We start from the raw sequence: 18,004 nt of genomic DNA, 5'->3' as shown, positions 1-18,004 counted from the left end.
TTTGCGGAATGCACTCAGGAGTGGGGGTGGGACAGGTATGAGGTGGGGCAGATCCATAATCGTTTTTACTTGAAGGTTTTAATTTCGATGCAACTGACAACATTGAGAAGGAGAATGTCCAAACATACGACAGTGGGTACGATAAAGTGATATCTGTTCAAGTTCTGCTTGCTGTCAAAATCCCTGATGTTGTGTGACAATCCATATTTCTCCCAGAAAAGATAAAGTAATATCCCTTTCTATCAAAATTCTTGCTTCTGAAGGCCGTCAGTTAGATTCATTGTAGGCATGACAGTTTTGAGGGGTTTACCGTATACCATCCCTAAAGTGAAGAGAAGCTCTTGATCAAAAAGGCGGATCTTCAAACCTGGAAAGCGCAGCCAAACAGGAATAGTAGGAGGTTCAGTACGTGATGGTTAAAATCCACTGTCCATTTTAAAATCTTCATCACCTGATTTTCTATTCGAAGAAGTCTTCTCGCAAACAAATGAGTGTAGTCTTCATCATTTGATAATTGAATAAGAATGTGGCGACCATCCAATTTACTGATCTTCCAACCCCCTTTCAACTTCATTTGCTCAAAGTCCTTTCGAATTAGTTCAAGTTTAGGGTTTTCATAAAGAAATACGAGCCGAACACGAACGAACAAATCTTTATTCGTATTCGGCTCGTTAACTCAGCGAGCGAGCCGATCATTAGCTTCTTAACGAGTCGAGCACAGCTATTCGCGAACAATGAGCCGTTTTGACAGCTCTAGTCTTATGCGCACTATCACAGCTCTGATGGATACTTATTCTTCCATAATAGATTATGTATTCCTTAGTGTTCACTTTGGCATAGACAAGGCCCTCTTCTTAGTAAAAATAATTCTTATTGGCCCAGATTGATACGATTTACTGAGAGACTCATCAAACAGTGCAGGGTATGTCATTAACCATGCCAAGACCTTCTTTGTAAACATAACTTTTTGACCGACTTCTCCTTCCTCACCGTTCTCGCATGCGGGGTTCCTCCCTCCGACCTCTATTTCTTCTCCTCCTCATCTCGATCATTCTACATATCCTTCTCTCTCCTCCTATCTTTTACTTTTTCTTTTGGAGTCACCGGCTTCGTTTCCTTCCATAGACTTCACATACTTCTTTCGATATCTCTCCCTCTCCCACTGTCTCTCACTCTCTAACTCTCTCGCTTCTCTGTCTCTCCCATTCGGTTTCTGCTCTTTTAGAAAGGAACATGCAACTCTTAAAAAAAAACAAAACGAAGAGGTATTTATCCATATGTCTATTATATCAATAATTTTTTTATTTTTATTTTATTTTTTTGTTGGTTATTACAATCTTCTCTCTTTATAAAAATTTTATCCTCGAAATTTGTAAATATACTCAAGCCTCAAATTATTTACCATTAAGCTAGTAACACTTAAACTATTGATAAATTTTCAATAAATTTAAATATCATTGAATAAGATGAAACATGGATATAATAAAATAAAAGTCTGATATAAGATAACTCAATGAAATTTCCCCCATCAATTAAAACAAGATAACATCACATCTGAAAAAAGGTAATATAAGAACAACACCACTCATCCTCTGATGAAGACATACGCTAGATTGTCACACCTATAACATATGATGAAATATCAAACTCATCAATCTCTAGCAGCATCAACATCAGCAGTTGGTTTTTCAGGCTCTCTACTAGTAAGGAACAAAGTCGAGGTCGAACTGGCGGTCTTGATTGACCTTGGGTGGTAGTTGAAGCTATAGACTCTATCCTTTTCTGCTCAGTTGTAATCCTCTCTGAAAAAGCTCCATTTGATTTCTGTTCTTTTGATATTTTCTGACCAAATGAAGGGCAATATCTAGCTATGTGATCAGAATGGCGACACCAGCAGCATGTATGAGAGCCCATCAAACATTCACCTTTATGTTGTTTTCAACATTTGACATAGATGACTACGGTACTATTAGAAATGCCACCATTAGTTCTATCAAAATTGAATTCGGTGTTCTTCACATTGAATTCTTCTGATTGATCCAGAAACTTTCCTTCATTAACACTTCTAGTGTTTCTCCGTACGCTCTTGAATAAGCTGGAAATCAATCTCTGCCCATTTAGTCCGCTCCACCAACATTGAATGGTCTTTGATCCCTGAAGGTTCTAACAGCTGCCTGATTGAATTTTTTAATCACAAAAGAAATTTGTAATATCTCTTCTGCAGTAGCTATTAGTTGCGGAGCATACCCTTGCATAACAGTGAAATTTGCTTCATATTGCATAACTAATTTCTCTCCTTACACCAACTTGATGAATTTATCTTGCATTTGTCTTTGTGCGGATAGGAGAAAAAAACACTTTCTGAAAAGCTCAATAAAATCCTCCCAACTTACATCATGTTGGGTATGTTTCCCAACTTATCCTGAATTTGCCCACACCACTACATTTCGACTTCTTCATCCAGCAGAGAAGTAGCTTTCGGTACTCTTCTTTCATCCAGATAAACCATATTATCTAATATCTTTTTTATCTTTATCAGTCAGTTATCTGCATCATTTGGATCTTCAGTTCCCTTAAACAAAAGCGAGCACGACTCTTGAAATATCTTCAAATAGGTATCCACTACAACAGTATCACTTTCAATTGGCTGCAATTTAGACTCCAGAATCAGTTAAGTCATCGTCGTCATCATCTGGTTCAGAATATTTGTGTTAACATTAACAACAAACGAAACTTCATTTTTTATAATATTCCCCTCTTCCTGAATCTCAGATGCTAATGTTATAGCGACACATGCACAAGCAAATAAGTTATAGCCAAACATGCACAAGCAAACAATCAAAATAGTAAATATCATTCTTATTTTTTTTATATCATTCAATAATCTAAATTATATATTTAATTGACTTGCAAATATCAGTGACATACACCTAATATGATTAATTGAACTTAAAGAGCCAACAAAATTTATCAAAGCAAGTCGTAAAATGAATCAGATTTAGAAGAAATTAAATATTACTATATTTAAAAAGTATAAGTACTCACCTAACCCTTTTTAATGATTCTTGTAGCCGCTTAATCCTTGATGTCCTCTATTTAGTACTAAAACGCAAAACAAAATATTTTATTACTCAAATATTTCTCTTACTTAAAAGTCAAAACTATTTTTCAATTCCAGGCATATATATTAAATTGATAAGTAATATGGTAAAACCTTAATTCACTTTAGTTTTTCTTTGTTGCCGCCACCCGTTTCTCGATCCATAAGTCAAACTCCTATAAGTTGAATCATGATTTATTTAAAACTTACTATTAATATTTAATCATTAAACATCTATTTTAAATTTTGTAAATTAAAAAAAAAATTGTAAACACCTCCTCCTTCATCTTGTTTCGGCACATAGAAGCGCTCGACTCCTCTTCTCCTCACACAGTTGTCTCGATTCAACAGTCTTACTTTTCTTCTCGAACCCTCAAGGTAGGTTGGAAACGATCCCCTCTTTCTTCTTCCTCTTCTGCGGCTTTGCTTCCTCCAGAAAATGGGTTAGAGTTTTGGCTAACTTTTCCTTCCTCATGGTACCCACATGCGAGGTTCCTTCAGCTGACCTCTCTTTCTTCTTTTCCTGCTCTCAATCGTTCTGCGTCTCCTTCTTTCTTCTCCTATCTTCTTCTTCTTTTGGACTTACCACCTCGAATCATTCTCTTGTCTTCGTATACTCTTCTCAATTCTTCAGCTGAATCATTCTCTTGTCTTCGTATACTCTTCTCAATTTCTCTTCCTCTCTCACTATCTTTCGCTCTTTAACTTTTTGGTTGTTACATCCCAATTTCCCCCCGTCTGACTAAATTCTCACTAACACTTGTCTTGATCTGCAAAATCAGAATCTGTGAGTGACGAATTATTCTACTAAATTGTCGCAGCATACATGATACATTTTATTTCATAATTCATTCATATACATACTTTGATGCATGGAAATCATATCATTCAAAATATGAAAACTATACGGAGTTGCTAAATCTAACATAAATAAAATGCATACCCAAAATGTTTGTACAACTCATGAAACTATGCATAGTTTCTCCTTGCCCCTACCTGGAAGGCAACAACGAACTTAGAGAAATAATTAGGGCTAACATAGGATTTTATACATGGAAAAGAAATAACGCACATGCTTGTATGAATTGTACATGTCAACATATAAGTCATAACATCTATAAAAATTAAATAAAAAAAAAATCAGGACTTTAGTGTAAGCATGTATGTCATTAGCATGAAACCTTAACTATAATAAAAAAAACACGTTCATAGACATGTTCACGTGTTTATCATTTGTGATCATAACAATGTCATTTTATAAATGTTATTGCTAAATAATGTCACTTGTAAATGTGTAAGACTTAACTATTCTCATGTACTATCATCATGGCTGTCACTCTGTCCCAAGTGCCACATAAATTTTCTATAAAGGTTGTGTTTCCGTCAACATAGCAGCTATCAATAGCCCTCTAGATACCCAAGGTTCCCTAATACTTTTTCACCACTTAATTCCAACGGTTTACAGAATTTCATCCCCGTATAAATATCAAGAGTTGGGATTACTACATCTCTACATAGTGTTCTTGTAAACACTCACGTAATAGTCTCCTTATGACATTAATCATAACATTTTTTTAAAGCATAATACTTGTAACGTACATTCATAGACATTCTATATACATGTATAAATCATAAATGAATATTTGTTGTGTATCATAGCATAACATTGCATCACATATTTAGGAAAAGAAGTCAACTGGCAATTTTACATTTCAAGCAGATATTCATTTACATAAATATATCAGTGACAAGCGAGAAATTATATGAAAACCTAGAGAAGATTATTTATCTTAAATTGGTACAAAATTATTTCACTTAACTTGAGGAGCAGCCCTACGACTAATTTCTACACTAATTTCTACACGCTTGTTTGGAGCTCTTCGCTTCGTATAGACGATCTGAGAATTTGTATGCATCCTCGGAATTCATAAAATTTGAGCTCTTAACCTTTATTATCCCAAAACATAACTTATTTTTCCAAAATATAGCTCAAATGAGCTTTTCAACATAAATTTTCTTTGGCTCTTAACCTTTATTATCCCAAAAACTTATTTTTCCAAAACATAGCTCAAATGAGCTTTTCAACATAAATTTTCTTTTTTAGAAGTCACTTATTTTCTCCCTAACTCTTTCTAACACCTTAATGTTTACTTCCCCCTAGCTAATATTGTGCTTAAACTTGTACGGAAGATTTCAAATATCTTTTGAAACTTCCGATGCAATTGCAGCCTCTCCGACAGCCATTGGAAATGCACAAAAATTGAGATGAACATAAATGTGAGGAAGGAAATAATGCTCTAAAATAGCGAGGAAGAGGATTTCATACTTTAAGATTTCTTCACGGAAATCTAAACCGCAGCCTGCGGCTTCCCTCTGTGTTGCTCGACCTGCCTACTCGCCCATACGTTGTAACTAGAGTGGCATGCTCTGTTGAGCCCCCTGAGAGGGAGAGGGGAACTGAGAGAGAGAAGGGAAGAAATTTTAGAGCTTTGGAGGCTTAAAATGTTGCTACGGCTTCTCTGGTGTTTCTCGGTTTGCACGGTTTGCCCCTGCACTGTAGCAAGTATGGCAGACCTACTTTGTTGAGCGGACAACATTAGGGAGGGCGAGGGAATAAGGAGAGGGGAAGGGAAATGCGGCACTTAAGAAGTTCCTAAAAGATCTCAGCTGTTTGATCCCATCAAGACATTGCATGGATAGTTATATGCGGCTGGAGTCAGTAGGTAACAACAGTGCAGGAATTAGAGATGGATTAGGATAATTAAGGATTACTTAGGTTAAATAAACATATAGCTTTCAAATTTTATATCTCCCATTCCGTTCCTAATTCATTTGTAGTGCTTTCAATCGAATTGATCAATTTTATGCATAGAATTTTATAAAAATAATTCGATTAAATTTTAGAGAATGAGAAATTTTGGTACTTTTGGAATTTGTCAATTTTTTAACTAATTTCTAAAATTTGTGTTACACCGATTCCTGTGTTTTTCTTGTTCGGTTTTTGTTCTCATTGAAATGGATGTATGACTCTTAAAAAAATAAAACAAAAAGGTGCTTATCCATATATCTATTCGATTGATAATTTTCTTAGATCTCTCTCTTTTTTACTATTAATTACAGGCTTGCTCAGAATTTGTCAAATTTTTACCTAATTTCTAAAATTTGTGTGTTACAACGATTCTTGTGTTTTTCTTGTTCGGTTTTTGCTCTCATTGAAATGGATGTATGACTCTTAAAAAAATAAAACGAAAAGGTGCTTATCCATATATCTATTCGAATGATAATTTTCTTAGATCTCTCTCTTTTTTACTGTTAATTACAGGCTTGCTCCGGACAAAGCGAAATAAGGATTCTGTCGTGGTGGCGGTAGATTATTTTTCAAGATGGCGTATTTTTTCTCTTTCCATAAGACGATGAATGCTTCTGATATTACAAACTTACATTTCAAGAAAGTAGTTCGTCTTCATGGTATACCTTAGAGCATGCCAGATGGAGAAATAAAAGTTCTCAGTTACTTTTGTAGGACTTTATGGGGTAGATTAGTTACAAAGCTTCAGTTTAGTTCAACAGCTCAATTCAGACATGGGCAAACAAATGTGATAAATCACAATTTGGGAAGCCTTCTTAGATGCTTGTTCGCCCTCTGGTGGAGTGCCTAAAATTGTTCTACTATTCCGTCCACAGGTCAAATCTTTTGAGATGTATGGATGGAATCCTTTTCAGCTTTAGAGTTAGTCCCATTGTTACCAGCCACCGAGCTTAGTGCTGATATCGAGGTTCGAGTCAAGGATATGCAGATCATATTTGAGCAAGCTAGGAAAAAGATTCCCACGCAGAACACCAAGTATCAAAAACAGGCTAATAAGTCTAGGAAGGCTATGATTTTAATGAAAGGTGTCATGGTCTGGATCAAGCTGTGAGAGCGGTTTCTTGTAGATTCATTTTGAAAGCTCAAGCCTAGAGGAGCCGACGGTCCATTCGAGATTGTTAAGAGGAGTAATGACAATGTCTACAAAATTGACCTATCAGGAGCTACGATATTTCAACCACTTTTAATGTTTTCGTACTACGAGGGCATGGATTTTTAGAGCCGATAGAGAGAAGCCTCTGCTACTCGAGGAGAGTGATGCAGGTGCTGAAGCTGCGTGTTCTCAGTTCACGAGATCGTGGGACCATCCGCGATTGCGGGCAGACATCCCATACGAGTTGTAATCTTGTATAAATTCCAATAGATTTTTTTTTTCGTTTATATCTCTCTTTTTTCTCTATTTTTAATTAGGTTAGTTTCTATTAGATGATTTTTATATAGGGGTATTCTTGTTGTTTTTAAGACTTAGCTTGATTTTATATATTTTGGGGTCTTTTTTCTCAGATTTCTGCTCTCGGGAGTGCTGTAATCTTTTCCTTTTGCAAGTGATTATTAGTAGCTTGGCCAGGAACAATTGGTGGATCCCGCTCGCCGTTCGTACCTCGCTTTTTCGTTGCTCGCTCGCTATTTTCAGCCATGCATCTGTCGAAACCGCTGCCGACTGCTCTTTCAGCCAGAAAACTGCCATCTTCCCGCTTATGTTTTTCTGCGTAGCCGTCATTCATGTCAATTTTCAGCCTCCATCCGTCCTCTTACAGATTCTACAACTTTTAGGAGCCCTAGAACAGTGTCAATACTGTAGTCTGGTTATTGGAAAGTTATATATGGACACCGATTTGAGTTCATAATAGAAGTAGAACTGAGGGGAATCAGGAGAGAAATCCTGTTTTTACTTTTACATGCTGTCTAGCTATTTTGCTATATAAATTTCTACTATTATAAGTTATCACGAAATGCTTCATAATAGAAGTAGAACTGAGGGAAATCTGGAGAGAAATCCTGTTTTTACTTATACATGCTGTCTAGCTATTTTGCTATCTAAATTTCTACTATTATAAGTTATCACGAAATGCTTTTGCTTTGAAACTTTTTTCATTGCACTATTTTGATTAATTAAGAGGTGTGGAAGAGAGTCCTATGTATTTGTAAATCTCTTTAAAATTTGAAATTTCTTCAAAATTTAACTATGTGGAACAGCATTCATCCGTGTAAAATATTGTTATCTTTTTCTACCAGATCATTTTTCATTTTGCAGCTTGGGAAGTCCAAAGTTTTTCTCAGGGCTGGCCAAATTGCTATATTAGATGCTAGACGAAATGAAGTCTTGAATAGTGCGGCAAGGTTTGTTCAGACTCGGTTTCTGACATTTATTGCTCGCAAGGAGTTTGTTAAAACTAAATGTGCTGCTGTTACTCTCCAAGCATATTGCCGGGGTAAGTCAAACTTTTTTTGTTCTTGTTATGATTGATAAATGATGACAACTACGGGCAATTGCAGAAATAAGGGAAAGCCAAGTCTTCTATGATGATGTTAAGCGTACTATTAAGTTGCTGTTCCGTGCAGTTACTGGTGTTATATGATGACTTTTAAATCATTGTAAACTAGCTGGAAATGCATGCACACCTACTGCATGTGGCCATTTTTGTAAAATAAAAGTTGTTATTAACGCCTACTCACATACATATGAACTTAAATGAGAATGACATAAATTACTAGAAATTCATAATATTCTTGATATTGGAAAAAAAATGAATTTTTTTTTTTACATTTTTCACCAGCGAAGGTCGTTTTCCTTCTTAATGAGAAGAAAAAATTTTGGTTTTTAAAAAATTATGAATGGATGAGAAAAAATGGTTTTTTTCTTAACTCAATAAAAATTTTGACTTGATAGTTCATCACAAGGGTAAATGGGCCATTTAGCGGGCCCTGATAAATTTTTGTGGAGAAGGGATGATTCACAGAACTTCTGAGTTTATTGTGCAGGGCAATGTGACTCTATATAATTGGGCTTGCAAAGGAATAACCAAATGTTGTATTGATATTAACATCAATTTTGCAACAAAGCAAGCACAATTTATTGTGCCGGGGAATGCGACTAAATGTAAATGGGCTAGGGGAGCCTTAATGGAGATATGGATAGCAAGCATAACATAACATTGCTTAAATCTCTTACGTGATGACTGAGTAATTTTTTATGTTTTATCTTTTCATCATAAATCAAATATTTGGTGTTTGTCGATGGTGCTGTAAGATTTTGTTGTACTTGGGTATATGGGTGCTGCATTCATTCCAACTTTGTTATTTAAGATATTGTAATGTCGTGGGGTTGTTGGTTATGCACTTGTCATTTTTTTCTTCATAGCCAAGTTATATAAGCTGATTTATTCTTTTTCTCTGAATTTTGCACATTGTGACATCCAATCAAGCTATAACCTTTCAGACTTTTGATGACTTCTTTTCCCTGAGACTCATCTTCCTTGTCATTTTGGTAATCCACATCCTTGGCCACACAATGAGAATATCTTTTGATTCAATTTGTTTTTTTAATTGCATTTGGGAAATCTGGATAATTGTCAAGGTAATAGATGAATAGATGTTGTAACTAATATAATTAGCATGTCTGAGTCAATTGTGCTTGTTGTCTTTTTATGGTTAAGTTTTTGAGTATTGTTTTATTATATCATTGTAGTCCTTTTCTATTTATGTATGTTGCCTTTTTAAACACTGTTCCTATGCATGCTTTTAACTTTCCAAGTATGCTGTTGCTTTTGCTATTCCAAGTGTGTTGGATAAATAAATGTTTGCTATTTTCTCTTTTGGTTCTTTTTTTTCCGTGGAACTGCAGGCTGCTTGGCAAGAAGTGTCCATGCAATGAGGAAATGTGAAGCTGCTGCCCTAGTAATTCAAGCACATGCTCGCAGATGGATTGCACGAAAGGCATTTCAAAAGCTTTATTCAGCTGCTCTGATCATTCAGTCTAGCATTCGTGGTTTCACTGCTCGCCAGATGCTTGCTTGCTTGAAGGAGCACAGGGCCTCTATCTTAATTCAGGTGCTCCTTTTCTTCTTCTGTATATTTAATATTTTTTTAGCCATTTTTATTTGGATGGTATGCATGTCTCTTTTTTCCACTTCATTTCTTGCATGACCTATTATTGATATTTAGGCATGGTGGAAGATGTGGAAGATGAGCGCAGTTTTCCAGCGTCGTCGGCGAGCTGCAATTTCAATCCAATGTGCTTGGAAACGGAAGCTTGCAAGAAGAAAGCTTCAGAAGCTTAAGATTGTATGCTGTTTCATAGATCTCTACTTAGTTTTTTTTATTTGTCTTACATATCATTTTATTTCTCTGTCAAATTGCCCGATACTTGTTCTAGACATTTCATAGCTCTTCGCTTGACGCTTTACCTTTCATTCATGTTTTGATTTTTTATCTTAATTTAATCTCGTTTGAATTCCTTGATTGCCTGTGGAGATTATAACTTTCAGAATGCTGTGGTATTTTTTTTTTCAATTTTCCTGCTGTTTATTAACAAACGGTATGCATTTATGATATGGTTTAACAACCTTCTGTTCAGTGTTAATGGACATACAATGCCACACGTCCCTTCAAGAATTAGCAGATGTTCATAACAGGCATGTATGCAGAGATGTACAAATTCCTAGAAAGGGAAAATAATGAGTATGGTGAGTAGAGGTAGACTGATGTAGGACGTGGGGTGATTCAAGATTGGTTGTGTGGAAGACTTTTTGAACTGAGATAAAGTATTTTTACTAGACTACTTGAGATTTTTCACGTTGCTTTTCCATTAAGGTATAGCAAGTTTGTTTTGAAAATATCAATTCCAGAGTGCTGTGCTTGTTTTTTTTTTTTTTTTTTTTTTTTTTGGTAAAAAAACAGGTGGATGGCTAATCGGTGTTGTAAGAAGGAATTCTAGTTGCTGTAAGTGAAAAAACAGGTGGATGGCTAACCGGTGTTGTAAGAAGGAATTCTAGTTGCTGTAAGTGTTTGCGGAAGGCAGAGGATGCATTAGGGGCTTAAAATGGACTAAAGGCTGCTATAGCTGGCAAATTTTTGGAATCCTTAGGGGAGAGGGGAGAGTGGCAAAGAGTTAAGGAAGTGTTGGAGAACCCTTGGATTCCTCTTACCTTTTAACTGGCAAAATGCAAAATGCAAAATGAAATAATTTAAGGCTTCCCTAGTTACCTTTTAACTGGCAAAATGCAAAATGAAATAATTTAAGGCTTCCCTCTTCCCTAAATTTTCTCCGTAAAAATTGGAACAAACTCATATGAATTTGAAATTCAAGTTATCAATGTATCCTAAACTATCTCAAAACTCGGAATTCATCCAAATTCTTGTGCCCTTTGAATTGCCAACTTTCAATACTTTTCGCCTCTTGATCTTGATCACTATTCCATTAGGAGATCATTTTGGACACAGTCCTCCCCTTTTTTTCTCTTTCGCTTTAGCAAATAAGAGATCTTTCTCTTCTTTTATATCTTGGACTCTTTTTTCATCCCTTCTACAACCATGGGATTGCAAATAGGCTGAAATTTTACATTTTTGTTGATTTGATGTTGATCAACTATAAGAATGGCTCTTTTGCTATTCTTTTGAAAGAGAGCTTTTGACTCTGACAGATTCCTTTAGTCTGTTGGTTATCTCCTCTCGTGAAGGTGGAACAATAAGCACAAAATTTTGTTATCTTCTATCAAAGATAACATCTTTGTATCCTGATTGACTACCGTGAATGATATCCATGAAAGGGTTGGAGTAGCTCCAGTGCCAGCCAAGATTAGAGAGAGCCGCCTTAGATAGTTTGGCCACGTTAAGCATCGACCATCTGATGACACAATTGGGAGGGTAGATCTTTTAGATTTGATTTATTTTAAGATAGGTAGAGTTAGAGAGCTAAAAAAGAGTTGGGCATGTTGTAAAAAAGATTATCTTAATTTATTAGAATTAAATGAAATATGACACTTAATAGGACACAATGGAAGAAAAAGATTTATGTAGTTGATCTTACTTAGTGGGTTAAAGTCTTGTTGTTGTTGTTATTGGACGATATGACATACATTAACTAGTACAAATTGACAGGCTTAGCTCATTAATAAAATATGAATAAAGGCAAACCTAAGAGTACATATCTTTTCCTATTTTGACCCCTATTGGTGAGATCCAGCAAACGGGCCATCTCATCAGACGCATTTTCCTCCAACTCCAAATACTTTTATTGATTAGGACTAGGTAAATAGAAAGTTACATGGATGAAATCTTCTTATAGATGCATTACAAGCCTTAACACTTAGTCTGCATAATCTACATCGTTAAAATAGGTTACATATCATCAAATAATTTTTTTAGATAATTATTACATTTTCAAAGTTTTCAATTTATATTATGTACATTTTTTATGATACATCCCAAACTGCACACCTAAAATACCAACTTAAAGGGCAAAATTGGGTCACCTAACTATGACCCAAACAGTTTTTTTCTTTCTCGAGAGAATGATTAGTTAAAACTTAATGGGATAAATATTTTTTATATTAGGTTTAAAATATAAGATTAGGGAAAATTATGCATGTTGGTTTTTTGAACTCATATGAGTGTCAACATTCATAAATATTGCTGTATCAGTTCAATAAATTTTAAATCATGTCATACTTTGATAAATAATCAAGAAAAAATACCAATTTAGGGCTTTTAGATGGTGCATAAGGATGGATTAGAGGGTAAGGATATTTTGAAGGTTTGGATGGAGAGGGGAAACTAGAAAATCAATTTATTTTGAAAAGATAAGGGGCGGCAACAATTGTTGAAGGAAAATGGTGTAGCAAAGAAAGGAAGGCAGCTAGTCTTTGATCGAGCAACGTGCACACACCCAACTTGAAGGATAATAAGGTTCAGCACTCTAAGAAGAGAAAATTAGAGAAAACAATATCTAATCATATAAAATCAAGCCCAAAGTCCCTAAAACAGGTTTTAAAGTATTATTTATACTGAAAAAAACAAAATAATTCTAATCCTAATTCCTACATAGAAAAAAAATCTGAACCTGTCATGATCCGGAGCTGCCTAGTATGTTTTATATCTATCCCTCCTGTGTTGCTGATGTCTATATCATTTTCCCTGGTGTGAGGGATTTGCCTTCATCTCCCGAAGCTCTTAGATCTTTGTGGTATGACAACCAATCAACAATATCTAAAGTAGCATAAATATTCTATCACAAGTAGGTCAATCTTTAAAGCATTGCCGTTGATCTTTTTGAAAACCCTGAATGAACAATCAACTAGCATTAGTTTTTCATATGAATCTACATGAAATCTTTCGTTTAATATAAACTACACCAAGTCATTTTATTTGAAGATCATAGTTTTTTTTTAAACTTGTTAGCTTGCTTTTATTATGTCACACCTCAGGGCGACCTATACTCAAATCAACATGGGGCATAACATTAACAGGTGTGATTCAACTAACTGAATATACCTCCAATATCCGTTCAGGCATCTGGGAAAACATCAGAAGCCTCATAATTGATATTTGATTAGTAAATAGGTTTATATGGATGCATTAAATGTTTAGTATGGCTATTTTTCTTAATATAATACTAGTTCATAATAAAGCTTTAAGTGGATTGATGGGGCTATTCATGGATTCATGGTTGATGCATGAATGATTTGGTAGTTTGTCTTTGAATATTTATCGCTCATCAGTCTCTAAACATTTTTGATGTAAAATTTCTTGCCAGTTTATTCCTGTGGTTTATTTTGTTTCTGGCTTTATGATAGCTTGCTGCATATGGCTTATGCATTTCTTTTCAAATGATTCTACTAGAATCATTTACTTGTTTCTTAAAAAAAAACAAAGAAACAAAGAAAAAAAAAAGAGAGAAGCAATGAAAAAAAAGTTATGTTTTATTCAAAATAATATTTTCAAACTTGTGAAGCTCAGCTCTGAACTCATTTCCTAATGAAGCTGGTTCTGACTGGAATATCCACACAAAGAAAAAAAAAGAGAAAAGCAATGAAAAAAAAGTTATGTTTTATTCAAAATTATATTTTCAAACTTGTGAAGCTCAGCTCTGATCTCTTTTCCTAATGAAGCTGGTTCTGACTGGAATATCCACTGTTTGTAAGCCAGTTATATGGTTTTAAGTGAAATTTTTAATGGTTGGCCTTGATGGATTGAGAGTTCTATTGATTTCTTAATTCCACTTAGATTTAAGAAAGCTACACTTGAACCTTTTATCTTTTTATTTATTTGGTTGTTAAATCCTTCATTTTTTGTTTTTATGTTCTACATTTACCAAATGCTTTTTCTTTTTCGATACAGGCTAGAGTGCAGATATGCTGCTTTGGAATATCACCGTTGATCAATTTTTCTTGTTCTTCTGTTAGTTTTTTCTGTTTTCAAGCTAGGTTCTCATATTATAATGTTTCTACAGGCTTTTAATGAAGCTGGTTCCTTACGAGCAGCAAAGAACAAACTGGAACAGTGTTTAGAAGATCTGACCTTGAGGTTAGCTATTGAGAGACGACTAAGGGTAATCACTTTTTCCATAATTATTTTAACTTATTTATTTTCTCAAGCGGGTGATGGGTTCAAAGGGGTCAAGTTTTTTGCATTTATTTAATCATCAAGCAATCGTAACTCAATTAAAGATCATTAGTCTCTATTTATAGAAATATAGCTATTAGGATTTGACAAATCATTTAAATGTAAATTAAATTCCTAATTCCTATGTGAAGAAAAAACCTAATAAAAAATTCAAAGGGGATTTACATATGTAGCACTTAAAATTTTCAATATTACATATTTCACACTAAAACTATTTATTTACATATTTCACCCTCCGTTAGAGTTAGCAAAATCTCGCGCGACCACCGCAAGAGCTCACCGCTCTGATAAAAGGCAACTTGATGGCTGTTTGGTAGCAGCGGGATTTAGGATCCTGTCAACAGCAAAAATGAAATCTTTTTTGTCCTCTGTTTTGCCTTAAATCCAAGGTTAATTTAATACCATTGGAAGGTGATTTACTGGATTTAGAGATACTGTAGCGTGCAAAGATGGGTAAGAGGAAGTGAAAGAAAGAGAAGATGGTTACCTTTCCTCAATGGTTTTTGGTAGTAGCGGGGCAGGAGGAGGAGAAATATGGGATTTTCAAGCTTTTTTGTAAGCTGCTATTCAGTTGTTACCTCCCTAGCTATCGAACATTGAGGCGGGAGGAGAAATATCGGCGTATCAAAGTTTTTTGTACGCTTATATCTCGTTGCTCCCTTTGAAGGATGTCCACCGCACTGTTGCGTATCGATGGTAACGAGACAATAATTGCTAACGGAGGTTACTGTTTTAACATAGGGGTTTTGTTTTTGTGCTTATTTTGGTATTTTGAGTTTGAAATCTGTAAATAAAGAAGTTTTGGTGTGAAATATGTAATGTTGAAAGTTTTAAGTGCTATGTATGTAAATTCCCCAAAATTCAAATTAAATAGACTTGAGATGGGCCATTGAATTCATTTAATCATCAATCAATAGTAATTCAATTACACATCAAGGATCTTATTATGAATGTATGGTTACAAAAATATGGCATATTATTCAAATGTAATTCTAATCCACAACAAGCATTGGAATTAAAACTATTCCTACCAGTGTAAAGAAAGATCGTAATTATAAAAAAAAAAAGAAAAAAAAGGCCTTAAATAAAAATGAGTCTATAAAGGCATGGAAGTGGGTTGGTTTCTAGTACATTGTGGTGTAATTTGATTTCTTATGATTGACTTACGATACGTAGGCTTTGTGAATGGAACTAGTTGCTTCAATTCTCTGAGGTGGACGGAACTCTTATGAAGAGAATTGTGATCCATGTAGTCGTTGTACAGTTTCGACATAGATTCTGTTGTTTCCTCTTAGTTATTTAGGTATCATTTGAAGGGTTTTTGTTAAATTTTATCTTCAACATCAATTAAGCAAAGAGTATCGAAATGGGGTGATATATGTCACTCAGTGAATAATTAAAAAGAAATTCTTGAAAGTTTGAATGTTCTTCAATAAATTTTTAATGTTCATGCAAAAATTAAAAAATACATTATAATGAAAATTTAAGACATGAGTTTTATAACTAGATTTAGAATGATCACATGCTCTTGCATGCGGTTTCTTACTTTTTAGCTTGTGCAAACCAATTGGGACATGCATGAATCATAATAATTTCATCTTTATTATATTCTTGAACACCCTTTTTTAGTATTTAGGAAATCATAATATTTCTTTTTATGGAACTCAATCTGATTTCTAACTTAATTATTTAAATAATGTTTGTATTATTCAATTGTTGCAAAATATTTTAAAATAATAAGCATTGATAAATAGGTAAAGGTTTATTGGCTTTCTAATCGCTAGTTCAAGAACAATTTCAAATATTATCTTACATATGGATTTGTGTATTCTTTTCTTACTTAATTGATTTCTAATACTTATATTTACTATCTCAATATAATCATTGATTTGTTGGTGAAAGCTTGATTAATATTCATGAATAATGCCTATTATTTTTCATTTTTAAGAAAACTTAACATTTCTTTGGTATATTGTGGTCTTTGGTAACCCGTGCAGCCTAACTTTTTTCTTAAAGAAAAAAAAAAGATTTTTAATGTATGATGCACTAGTTGTCTTTGAGCATGAAATGAAATAAGTGATTTAAGAAAAATTTTCTTCTACCACCAATACATTACGTATACTGTGGTCTTTGGTAACCCGTGTAGCCTTTTTTCTTAAAGAAAAAAAAAGATTTTAAATGTATGATGCACTAGTTGTCTGTGAGCATGAAATGAAATAAGTCATTTAAGAAAAATTTTCTTCTACCACCAATACATTACTATGATCATTACACGTCCTTAGTAATCTTAATAAAAATTTCCAGGGCAAATCATCTTGGGGTGCTGAGGGGATGGTAATAGAAATGTACATGCAAAAGAGTGTTTGTTTAATAAACGCTCCCATTTGCAATACGTAATACTAGCAATCCTAATGACATTTCTTCTTAATAAAAAAAAATAATACTTACACTTAAGTGTATGATTTTATCCCAACCAATGTAAATGATCATGTCTTCGGCATGCATGTCCTAATCAACATTCTCATAAAAAGTTTTGGGGCTGCAAAAAATACTAGCTTTATAACATGTCATAGCATGTCCATCGTGCAGAAGGAAGGCTTGGCATATATTTATGATCATGATAAATCAATTGAAAGTCAGTATATCTCATACTTTATCATATTATGTCACAACTAATTGCATTAATGTGCCTAGGGGTTACATTGGTTTATTCTAAATGTCAAGTGCATGCTTGAAAACAAATGCCTAATTCTCTAGGTATTCAACACACTTGACACTCCTTTTTACCAATTTCGAGCTTTTTTATATTTTGAGGCCTCGGGATGAAAACTAAATAAATTAATTTAATAGTAAATAAGGTTGCCATTTTTTAACACTTGCATAAGAGCATAAAATCTTAACTTAAGTTTAATACTTTATTTGGCCTTGTTCAACTCACCCAATAGAATACACATCTTCTTAACTATGAATGTCACATATATCAACATGAGGCAAATCAGAGTGGTTCAAAATTAGCTATGTAGTCATTTTAAACATTAATAAAATTTAAGGGCTTTGGCAGTACATGATGCACAACTAAACTTGTGCTTTTTGAACTATGTCAAAGGAGCAATGATAATAATGAAGGTCCAAATAATCTATCAACAAAATTTAGTTATCTCGTGAAAATTTAATATCGTGATAAAAATAGGAGTCAAGTAGCGAAATGTTTGCTTTAATTTTTTATGCATTTTATTTTGCACATATGAGATTAATGTACAACTTCTCATCTTTATTAAGATATTACTTGTTGCAATTGACCAAGATGTTGTCTTGATCATGCTTTAAGTCAATAATATTTTATTTAAGCACACCATGTAAAACTTGCTGATCAGGCTCAGGTTATAGAAAGTGTGTAAATGGAGTGTGTAAAC

General features: G+C 34.1%; 1 protein-coding gene across 1 annotated transcript in view; it reads left to right on the top strand.

Moving 5' to 3' along the window:
* Positions 1-18,004, top strand: part of LOC110018388 (protein OPAQUE1-like) — an 87,812-nt gene that overhangs the window by 23,705 nt on the left and 46,103 nt on the right. Inside the window, exons 4-7 of the mRNA XM_020715688.1 lie at positions 8,224-8,401; positions 9,814-10,019; positions 10,134-10,253; positions 14,419-14,517. Coding sequence (XP_020571347.1) covers positions 8,224-8,401; positions 9,814-10,019; positions 10,134-10,253; positions 14,419-14,517 — 603 coding nt within the window. The remainder of the gene's footprint in view (positions 1-8,223; positions 8,402-9,813; positions 10,020-10,133; positions 10,254-14,418; positions 14,518-18,004) is intronic.

Source organism: Phalaenopsis equestris, unplaced genomic scaffold (assembly GCF_001263595.1).
Source record: "Phalaenopsis equestris unplaced genomic scaffold, ASM126359v1 Scaffold000021, whole genome shotgun sequence".
Taxonomy (NCBI): Eukaryota; Viridiplantae; Streptophyta; class Magnoliopsida; order Asparagales; family Orchidaceae; genus Phalaenopsis; species Phalaenopsis equestris.
This window is presented reverse-complemented; position numbering and strand designations above follow the sequence as displayed.